The sequence below is a fragment of the Leptonychotes weddellii genome, chromosome 1 (genome assembly GCF_054177405.1).
Source record: "Leptonychotes weddellii isolate Sample4059 chromosome 1, ASM5417740v2, whole genome shotgun sequence".
In the NCBI taxonomy this organism is placed as follows: domain Eukaryota; kingdom Metazoa; phylum Chordata; class Mammalia; order Carnivora; family Phocidae; genus Leptonychotes; species Leptonychotes weddellii.
Genome location: NC_138369.1, coordinates 18,878,288 through 18,889,685, shown reverse-complemented (window position 1 = coordinate 18,889,685; position 11,398 = coordinate 18,878,288). Strand labels below are relative to the sequence as shown.

At 46.9% G+C, this 11,398-nt stretch overlaps 1 protein-coding gene across 1 annotated transcript in view; it reads right to left on the bottom strand.

Moving 5' to 3' along the window:
* The window catches only part of CACNA2D3 (calcium voltage-gated channel auxiliary subunit alpha2delta 3), an 807,776-nt gene extending 796,590 nt beyond the window's left edge, over positions 1-11,186 (bottom strand). Inside the window, exons 1-2 of the mRNA XM_081805734.1 lie at positions 10,922-11,186; positions 10,175-10,256 (exon numbers count right to left, since the gene is read on the bottom strand). Of these exons, the coding sequence (XP_081661860.1) occupies positions 10,175-10,256; positions 10,922-11,043 (204 nt within the window). The 5' untranslated portion in view covers positions 11,044-11,186. The remainder of the gene's footprint in view (positions 1-10,174; positions 10,257-10,921) is intronic.
* Positions 11,187-11,398: the final 212 nt, after the last annotated feature.

Below are 11,398 nucleotides of genomic sequence, written 5' to 3'. Positions count from 1 at the left end.
CACAAACAATGAATCATGGAACACTTCATCTAGAACTAATGATGTAATGTATGGGGATTAACATAAGAATAAAAAAAAAAATGAAGCAGGACACTATAAATAAGAGAGTGGCCAGAGAAGTAAGGCTTCCCATGTGCCACATATTGTTCTAAACTACTTCATATGGGTTATATCACTTAATCCTCCCCAATGCCCTTTAACACAGGTGCTTTTATCAGTACTTCTATTTTGCCGATGAGCAAACCAAGGCCCAGGGAGGTAAAACTAGTGACTGGCAGAGCAGAATTCAACTCCAAGGCCCATGCTCTTTTTAAAAATCTGTCTTTGGCTATGCATGCTCACTGTAATAGAAATCTAGATTTTTCTAAAACCAGACACTTCATTCCCTCCTGGAAGCCAAGAGTTAGCAGCTGTCAAGAAGGAAATGCAGAGTCAAGTTTACATCATGGGAAGGTCTAGACTGGGGGGAATTCCACAGGCCAATTACACCTTTCATTCCATTTTAATGTAAAACACCAAAGTCTCAGGAAAAGATGTCAAATCATTAAGTGTATGGCACCACACTTCCCATATTCAGAGACCTGAGCAAACAGACGAAGAGCAGGTTTGACTTTTCAGGGAAAACACGAAGGGAAATGCTCCCCGTTTTTTCCAGAACAGCTGAATCCTCTTGTCTTAGCTGAGACAGCATCCTGCTTGGGGATCCCACAAGATTGTTCTCTTCCTTGGCAGCTGCACCCTCCAGGCTGAGAAGAGGCATTAAGATGCCCGACACCGCCCCCACTCCCCTGCAAGCCAGGGCCAGACCAGCCAACCCTGCCCACACTCCCCTAGGAACCGCCTTTTGGCCCCCAGCAGGCACGAGCCCACACTGGAGGTCAGAGAGTCCTTCTTAGCCTCGCTGTCCAAAGAGCGCACATCCCGATACCCCACCTGAGGACACATGTCTGGGGGAAAGAAAGTGGCAAGGGCTCTGGCATCCCAACCTACCCAGCCCTTCTCATCCTGCTGCGGTCCTGCAAACCCCACTGGAGCCTGTGCTCAGGTGGGATCAACCCACACAGGTGGCCTGTGCCATAAAGGAAAATCCCAGGCTTGTGGAAGGGGGAGTGCTCAAAACAAACCAGTGTGAGTCCCAGCCCCACTACATGGCCAGCTACTCCACCTCCCTGAGCTGCAAGACCCACCTGCAAGAGGTAGGTAACGGGGGCCACCTCCAAAGAGAACCAAGGACCACATCAGATGCCTGACATGATCTCCTTTCCTACAAAGCATGCCTGGCTCACACTAAACACTCGAAAGAAGAAAAAGTCCATTTCCTTCCTATCCAGCCCCCATCAACCATCTGTTTACCTAAGCTGGTTATGACCTTGGTGGATTTCAAGAAGCTGCCAGTACAGTCAGACTCTGATGTTCTGTAACATTCCTGGGCACAAACGGTTCTTGGGCACTTTTCTGAACTACCTGGCCCAAGGGGAACTACCACAGATTTGCATGTTTCCTTTCATTCCTGACTTCTTACTGACTTTCACGGCTGATAATAACGGCTTCATGCATAAACAATGTTCTTAAGTTATGCAGCTACAATAGCACCCCCAGCATGATTTCAAAGTATTGGTGCCTATGTTTACCACAAACAGGGGTGGCCCATGTCACTCCTGCAACATCTTCAAGGAGATCAGCAGAGGACTGCAGACGCTCATAAGCCAAACACAACAGAATGTGCCAAGCAAGCTCTGAAGCAGAGGCAGGAGGGCCAGTGGGAAGGACCAAGGGACACAGGATGCCCTTCAGTGCCTCCTGAGACTTGCGGGCAGATGGCAGTCCCCATGCACCACTGCACCTTCCTGTCCCAACTGGAGGAAAGACCCCTCCCCCCATGTCCAGTGAGGTGCCCAGTCTCCTGCTGGTGTCCAAGGCCACCCCTACCCCCACCCCGGGAAGTCATTGGGAGAAGTCCAGCAGATGGGATTTTCATGGGAGGAAATGCCTGGAATGCTGTCCAAGAGGGCATCTGGATTAATGAGTGCCCACGGCTGGCTCCTGGATGCACCCCCACAGCAGGGGGATCGCTGGATGCCTGCACTCTCCTATGGCTCCAGCCGCACTCGGAACACTGGGGCACACTCAGCCACTCCTCAGCCTGACCCACTGCCCCCACAGCAGGGCAGAGCCAGGGAGGAGGTAACGGGGAGACCCTGACACCGTTCTTCAAGCCTCATTCCTCGTGTGATGGGTTCTCCTCCTGACCCTCAGGGACAAGAGAGCTGACCTCAAGGAGAAGAGTGAATGTCTGGGCAGAGCTCATGTCCACACAGCCTCCTCCCACTTGGGTCCACAAGCTCCCTCCTCTCAGGTGCCTTGTGGGATCACCTGCCAATACGCCGGCACCCAGCACTCATCCGCCCATCCGTGCTCTTGCTCATTGGCATGAGCGAACTCAGTCCCCACAGAAGCTCGGCAAAGGTTACCTAAAGACCTTCTGGTTGTATCATGCAACCAGTAATGACCTCAGCAACACCCTGGCAGGAGGCTTCCATGGGCCAGGCACCACGCTAAGTGCTTTTTGTACTTTATTTCATTTAATCCTCATCACAGCCTATAATGTAGAAGGTGTTGGACTCCTTTCACATGCGAGGGTACAGGTTTAGAAATGTCAAACAACAAGACAACCCAGCTAGGAAATGGCAGATCTGGGACTCCAGTCCAAGTCCCTCTGACTCCACACCTGTCTTCTCTGCTGTTAGCCCGGGGTTTCAGCTTCTGAAGTAACCTCTCAGCTGCTACCTCATTTAGTCCTCCCAAATACTCATGAGCTAGAAAAACACAGGTATTAACCACATTTTTCTCAAACAGGAACTGAGGCCAAAAAGGTCACAAAGAGAGGAGGGGACATTGTAGCACACTGGCCAGGTAAACAGATTCAGTCACCTTGGAAAGGCTGCTTAACTTCTGGGAGCCTCAACTTCCAAATCTGTAAAATGGGGGTGAGTGGTAGTCCCTGACTTATTGGGTTGTTGGGAGAATTTAAGGGGATGGCATCTATAAAATCCTTATCACAGTACCTGGACTGCAGGAACGCAGAGCGAATGAGTGAAGTCCACCTGTTTTTACTATGAGATTAAGCAATTTGCCCAAATCCACTCAGGAAATGTACAGAAAAGATAAAAAGACAGATGTCACAGCTCCTAAGCCAGTGACCTCTCCTTTAACAACACTGCATCTCCAAAGATGCGCAGCAATGTAAACGCTCCAAGTTCTCCACCTATTATGACGATGAACAAAGACGGGCAAAGGACACCTCCTAGACTGACTGTGGCCTGAACGTTCAATCAGGCTGAGAGGACGAGCCACCGAGCAGGGGAAAGAGAAAGCCTAACTGAGCACGGCCTGTCCCATAGGGGCCTTTGCCCAGGACCCAACAGGCCCTGTGCTTTAATGCTCTGCTGTCACCATCTTTAAATTCTTCATAGTTTTTGAACAAAGAGTCCCATATTTTCCTCACTCATTGGGCCCTGCAAATTATGTAGCTGGTCCCGGGCTCAGCAGATCCTCAGCTTCCAGCTGCCTACACCATCTCAGGTGCCAGATGGACTGGTCCTGTCCCAGCAGACCTGCTGAGCCCCTCAAGCCACACTCTCTAGAAGCCCAAGAGGACAAGAACAGTCTTCTCCATCAGCAGGCAGCATCTGGCACGTTCTGTGATGAGCAGCATCCATTTTTATGGGCTTACACACACATGCACGAAGTTAATAAGTATAATGGTAATGACATGTGCAAGCCCCGAATATCAACTGGCAGTTGCTTCACCTAAAATGGATAACCAAAGGTCTGCTCTGTGAACCCACAGCCACTTACGGCCCTGCCCAGCTTGCCTGTCCAGATCATTTACATGGATAACAGCTCTTTTAACCTTGGGAGGGTACTGTTTTCCAATATCAGGTGCCAAGATAAACACTCTGAAGAGCACAAAGTGAAGAAATAGCCATCTATTTCTTGTCAAGAGATAATGCTCTTCTTTCCAATATGGCCTTGAAATGCCCATTAATAGTTTGGCTTCTGAGTTATATTCATAATCTTGATTTGAGGTCACCAGGAAGCTATGCAACATACAAATTTAATACACCTTATAAATTTAATGCCTTATTTAAACGGCCTTGGAATGAACACCCAATGAATGTTGTTCAAAGCAAATGGAAATTGAAATGTTTACCATTTATTGAAAACACACTGGACTCTTTTCAAAGTTGTATCGGTAAAATAACTTTCTTCTGAAAAGCAGACATGCTGGCTATGCACATAGAAATCCCCTAAAAATACATTAGCTATGCAGATGCCTAATCTGTCAAGGGTGAGTTGTGGTCCAGGCAGAGGGCTGCATCACAGAGGGGTCTTTGAGCCTGGCTTGACATTTCAGGAACAACCACCTCAATCTGCTGGTCACTAAATACTCAGGGAAATCAAAGGAAATCAAGCAGCCCTCCTCTTCCTTCCTTCCTTCCCTTGAAGGAGAAGCTAACTTTTGTTTAATGGACCAAAGAGGGCTGATAAAGATTCTATCAATGTTTCCAGAAGCCTGACATGAGGAACTTCTTCTGAATGATACACAATAGCACGACTGTAGTCACTTGATATAAAACACAGGCCATTATGTCTCTTGTATAAAAACTGCATTAAAAGGATCTCATATGCTAATTCATAGGCTGGCATTTACAACATCTATTTCATTTTTTCTCAGTCTCAGCTATAGCAAACCTCCCAGTCAGATCACAGTGTCCCAGGGAACACAGAATCTGCTCAAAGTCTCTGTCTAGAAGATGCTCTGGGTCTCGGTGAAGGAGGAAATTTCAATAAGCAGAAGTGACTGCAGAAGATGGGGGACCCTCGACAGACATAAATGTGGATAAAGAAAAAGCCCATTTGTTGGCATCTGTGATGGTAAATCTGGAGGAATGACAGACCGGACACAAAAGATCCTGGTGAGAATGTACACTTCTTTAGGCAAGCTCAACACACCAAGTCATGTATTGATCGACGTAAGTGTGAGCACCACCACCAACTGAGGATCCCTCAAAGACTGAAAAGGGGCTCAAATCTCAAACTTGCACTTCCATGAGTATGTGCTTCAGGCTGCAGGACAATTAAACACCCGGTGGGACCACAGGTGCTTGGGGTAATGATTCCACATTTCTTTTACTTTTGTTCACCCTCATACACGGCTACATCTTCATCACAAAATGGAAACATTAATTGTGCTTGCACATGCCCGACAGATTTCATAATTATTAGGTGATTTGGTACTCGTGTGTTTGCCTCAAAGCACACTGGTATTAGATAAGATAAAATACAAAATGAAATAAAAAGCCAGCATGAGATCCCCATAGTAATTGATCAAAATTATAACCACATTGAAATAAAAATCTGAGTTTGCCTCCGACAAGAAAACAATGTCTATATTTTCATTTCCCTTAATTTTGACTAGCATCTGTAAATCCAGCAACAGACGCTGCAGCAGCTCCCAATGAGAGAAAAAGCAAAGCAGAAATATATCTGGCAGCAAAGAAATTTTGAGAGAGAGAAAAAAAATGAACAAAAGGAGCTCAGACAAAAATTTAGCAAGCCATACAAAAAGAACTTTATCTGGTCAGCAAGGAACCGGGTGTGAGTTTACAAACGCAGTTAGATACATGTGTGGGTAAGATGCATCACTGAATTCCAACTGGTTCACCCTGTCCTGCTAATGCGCTGGTGACTGCAATAATGAGACCAATAAACTGTCCTGAAACATTGAAAACGGTCCTGTCTGAGATTTCAAGACTTTTAAAAATAATCTGCCAGAGAAAAGTCCAGTAATTGAAGTGGTGCTGTGAATTAGAGCATTGGCCGCTGGCAGCGTAGGTTGAATGCATTAATCTTGCAGAATGACAAATAACCGTGTTTACTCAACAAAAATGTTCAGCGAAGGAGCGCCTCCCCTAGAAAAGCAATCTGTAGAGTATCAGGCTTCCTATAGGTAGCACAGCACTGCGACCCAATTCCTGATAAGTGAATACTCCTATTTAATTATTTAAAAGTCCATTGATATCCACATTGATGAAGAGTCATAATTATCAAAATGGGTTAAAGAACCAACGTTTTACTCTGCTGACTCTGTCTTGTGGAAAGCGACATCACGTTTATGTATGAAAGCCGCCCTCTCAATAAATAGTTGATAACGCAAAAACCTGGTTGTGCATTCCAAGAAGTGCATGTTTGGTAAGTGCTGCATAAGGCATGCAAGGTAAATGTCCATTATTTTCCTCGCATTAATGGCAGAGACACACAGTACCTGTATTTCCGCTGTGTATTTATCATCCCGATTCTGTAAAATGTAATTGGAACCCTTCATCCCCATAAACATAGCAATCTCTGAATGTGGTACTAAATAGAATGAAAAAAGCCCAGCTTCTACCAAATTCTTCCTAAGGAGCATGGAAATGAGCATCACGCCACTTTAATACCTTGTACTGTGAGTGTTCAGGGCGTGGAGCCCATGAGTTTAACAGCCTAGGCTACCAGACCTACCGGAATGCCAGGCACTGAATCCCAAAATAGAGAGGTAATAAAACTATGCCTCCCCAAAAGAACCCAAACAATGTGCATTATCTGAGGAAAATGAAGCAAGATAGAGGCAGCTGAATACTGGCATGAATATGTCAAACAGGAAAGTTAATTAAAAGTTGAAGCCAATTGAAACCTCTGCAGTATCTGCCAGCTAAGGAAGGCGGGATACAGACACACAGCGGCTCACCAGGACTTCCCTTTCGGGGCCGCTGTTCTGGCACAACGGTAACAACCTCTCAAGATTAACTGAGTCCGACATACACGTCTCAGGTTCTTCCACACCGTCCCCAAAACACACCCCTTTGCTCAAACACGATGACAGCCTTCTACAAACTCAGAAATATCCCCTTTAAAAGAAACTAATAGGTTGCTATTCCTGTGCTCAGCAAAGACAAAAAGGAGAAAAGAAAATAGGGAAAGTCTGGCACAGAATACCTACCATATTATCATAAGCTAAAGTAGTGAAAGCCATGGTATTAAACATAGAAACAATTGGGGAAACGCTCTCCTTTTTGAAGCCATGACAATGAGGTACATTGTTAAACACTTGTGTTTATGTTGATGAAGGCAGCGATACTTCTACTAGCTCAAATTATATTATCTAATAAAAAAACCTTACCAAAATGGCAGTTTTCCCAGTCTCCAAACACCTTAAAATAAACGGCCAATTGTTATTTTTTTTTAATATTACTTTTTTTTTTTTTTTTTTTGAGAGAGAGCATGAGAGGGGGGAGGGTCAGAGGGAGAAGCAGACTCCCTGCCGAGTAGGGAGCCCGATGCGGGACTCGATCCTGGGACTCCAGGATCATGACCCGAGCCGAAGGCAGTCGCTCAACCAACTGAGCCACCCAGGCGCCCCGGCCAATTGTTATTTAACTTATATTCACGATAGCTGTTTTGTAAAGTTTTTGCCTTAGTGTAGAAATTACTAAACCCCCATTCTAAAAATGAATATACTACATTAATTCACAACATGAAGTGTCAACTAGAGAAACTACATAGAGTATGTAAAATGATACAGTGGTATGCAGTATGCCTACTTCACTGAAAATCAAATTTACACGTCCGTGCCTTAAAAGTGTAATTACAGTCTGTTATGCAACATGGTACTGTCACCTTTGAGTCCCCTTAATACAGTGTTAACTTCGTTTTACAGCCAAGGTTTTTTTTAACTCATGTTCAGAGTATCCAAATTGTTAAGGATGCAGTGATGTGATGGAAGGATGCACAGAGTTTTGACTTAGAGGAGTATTTCTTCAGGCAAATGGCCAGAAACGTGAAAATAAGCAAGAGAAAGGCAACTGTCTCCTTGCTTTTCCAAATGATGTTATGCCTCCCACACTCTGAGCACCTTAGATCTCTTCTTAAAGTTTCTTATATTCTGAACTGTCTAAATCAATGTTATTTGCTAATTTAAAAAATTCCGTCATATTTGGAGGCAATGGACCAAGATGGCCAAAAGGTACCTGCAAAAGGGCTCCCCAAGTTACCTGACGTGCCCTGTCCATCATTCATGGAAGTCCTTGCCTATCAGGCCAAAGCCATAGGTACCTCAGGACCCCATGGCACATGACTGCCTTCAAAATGCAAGAAGAGCAGGTATCCACCCCAGAACCTAATGCCAAGCAACACCCCACCTTCCCCTAGCATCCGATTACAAAACGCCAGGCAACAGCAAGGAATGACAACAAAGCCATAAACAGCTGGAAATAATTACACAATTGTCAAGCTGCAAACATGACAAAAGCAAAGCTAGGCTTGTGAATTCAGTATCAGAAAGGATGCTGATGAGAAGGTAAGAGAAGCATTTTAGCTGTTTCCAATTGGCTATTACAGAGTAGCCAATAATATGGCTGACGGGGGATATTTCTGAGTTTTTTTGTGCAGTGTGTGTGCAAGTGTGTGCGAGCGTGTGTGCTAACTTCAGAGAGAAGGAAAAAGCCTATCTCCTGTGCTCCTACAAAATGTGAGATAAAAGATAGGTAAGCACAACCAAAAAACCATTCACAGGCTCTGAAGGGATACTTTCAGAGTTGCTACAACTAAACTACAACAGGCAGATGAAAAATATTTCTTTAAAGTTATACAAAAATGTTCTCTTCTTTAAAAGCATAAGGAAAATACACAGGCAATGCAATACAGGCCAACAGCAACAGTCCCAAACTCTTCACATAAAACATGTGACACACAGGCAAAATGCCAAAGCAGGATACAGACTGGTCCAGATTCAAAGAATACCAGCAGAAGAGGCAATTCCTATAAACTGACGGGTGTGTCGCAGGTATGTAAATTATCACTTTTCTATAAAGGCACATCGCAGCCTCAAGTTTTTATGAACTGCCCATAATTCAATGAACTCCTTCCCCAAATAACGGAGTTGAGCAAACAGTCTTCCCACAGTTTCAAAGAATATGGCTATTGGCAATTTTTAAGAATAACTTCCTTCTTTCCATTGTGGGCTGATGCCTTATTACGATATTTGGATTTCGTGTGACAAACTGCTTCATATAATGTCCCCAAAAACGCTACTCTCTGAAGCAGAATGCCATAAATAAAATACGTACTTGGTTACCAGGCAGCATGCATAACACATATGTTACATTGGCCCAAAAAGCACATTTAAAAATGCTGAAAAGTTAACTTGACAATTTAATCTGTTTGTACCCATTTTCAGAGAATTATCCCCTAAAGGCCAATTTTATTTTCTATCTTTGAGAGAATACTTGGATTGATCCTGCTGATTTGTTAACTTGAAATTCTTTGAACCCTTGTAATTTCTCCTCCCTAGCCTATTTTTTTCTTTTTTTTTTCCTTGGAGGGGAGGGCAAAGGACCATACATCTCACAAGGTAATTTTAAGCATAATGCTGCCTGTTTGAATTAAAACTGATGCAGCTTCTGATAAAAGCCTAATAATCAATTCTCCATTCTCATTACTCTCCAGAATTATATGGACGCAGACCAATTTCTTAAGTTTGTGGACTACTCTCATAGGTTATTACCCGGCAGTGCAGCTGAGTGGAAAGATAACCACATTCATTCTCCTTATCTGTAATGATGTAATGCATCCCAGCCCTGGGTCTAGATGATTGGGGAATAATGGGATTGTACAACCGCAGGGATGACAAACAATAGTGCAGCGTCTTTCTCAGATATGCTGAACCCCAGTCTCCAAAGCAGGCAAGGTGAAAGACATCATAAAACAGGCACTGAGGCTGCCCCTTGGATGAAGTTAGCATTTTTTTGGCCAGAAAAGCATCTGCTCTCACACAGTAACAGCAATACCGACACTGGAAGGAGAGCCAGGCAAACACACTCAGTTTCCGAGCCCCAGCCAGGACAGTGCCAGTATGAGGATCCTGCCTTTCTTTGTGTTTAGAACCAAGTGTCATCTAAAAATAACCAGTTGGTAGGGAGGAATCATTGCACAGTCCACTGCCAAGACACGAGGGGACCAGAGACACCGCTGATAACTGACGCTGCTCCGGGTTCACGTTTGTTTGGAAAACTAAATCTGCCTCCATTTTCTGTGCTGGAAAAATCATCGCTTCCTGCCACTACAGAAACCTTACCTTTTGCAGAAGCTGGGAGCCGGAGTACTTAGCAGCAATGGATTTTATCTCCCCACCAAAAGCGGAGGCCCAGAGCTTCACCCTACAGGGAGAAAGGGCACAGGAACAAATATAACACCCGTGTCACAGTCAACACGCACGCACACACGGGGCTGTGGCTGAAGGAGCCGGGCGACAGAACATTGGAGAAAAAAAAAAGAAAAGAAAAAGCGCCTGGGTAGAAACTGCCAGCACCAAACTGCAGAGCGCAACGCGGGAGGGGGCCTGAGGGGGGTCACATAGTTCAAAACGCGCAAAGTCTCCCAAGCTCTCTAAAAAGATCACCGGGTTTTATGTGAATCATTGTCTGAGAACTTGACCACCCAACTGGGCATCACCTGGCAAATACTAGTCGGAAGAAACCCACCCATTTCCCCCGCTTCCCCAAAAAGAAGTGAGATGGCAAGACAGCAAAGAGGGAATAAATAAATGGCTCGTGGAAGTTGGATTCGGTAAACAGGCTTCAAAGTTGGAGCTGTCACTTGAGGTGAACCTCTCAGGGTCTCCCTCGCCGACCTGAGCGAGGGGGCAAGAGCATCCCACCCCAGCCTCGCCGCCCCACGCCCGTCCTGGAAGGCAGGTGCGAGAGGCGAGGCCGACGCCCGCGGCAGGTCCTGCCGGGCCGCACCTGCAGGCGCCCAAACTTGGGCACGGCGGGTCGCGGGCGGCCGGGTCCCCTCCCTGGGCGGCGCAGGAGCCGGCACTTACACGGAGAGCGGGATCTGCTGCTCCGAGCGCACCACGGCCCCCAGCGCTGCGTAGAGAAGCGCGGCGGCGAGGAGCGCCGAGGCCCCCCGGGACGCGCGCCGCTGCGAGCCCGGCCCGGCCATGCTGGGCTCCCTCCGACGCGCCGGCGGCGGCGACAGGAGCGGCCGCGGGGAGCTGCGCCGAGCGGGCGGTGGGCGAGCGCGCTGGGCTGACTGCTCCGCGCCGCCCCGCCTGCCTCTCGCGCGCCGGGCTCACTTGGGGAGCAGAAAAAGGAGCGGGGGGTGGGGGAGGGCGGGGAAGAGGAGGGAGGGAAGGGAGGGGACAGGGAGGCAGGCGGGGGAAGAGGGAGGGAGCCGCGCCTCTCGCACGGCGGCCGCCCGGCCCCGCCTCAGCGGCCCCGGGGAGTCCGGCGGGCCCCGGCGGGAGGGCGGGAGGCGCCGCGCGGGCGGGGACTCGCAAACTCCAGTGTCCTTGGCG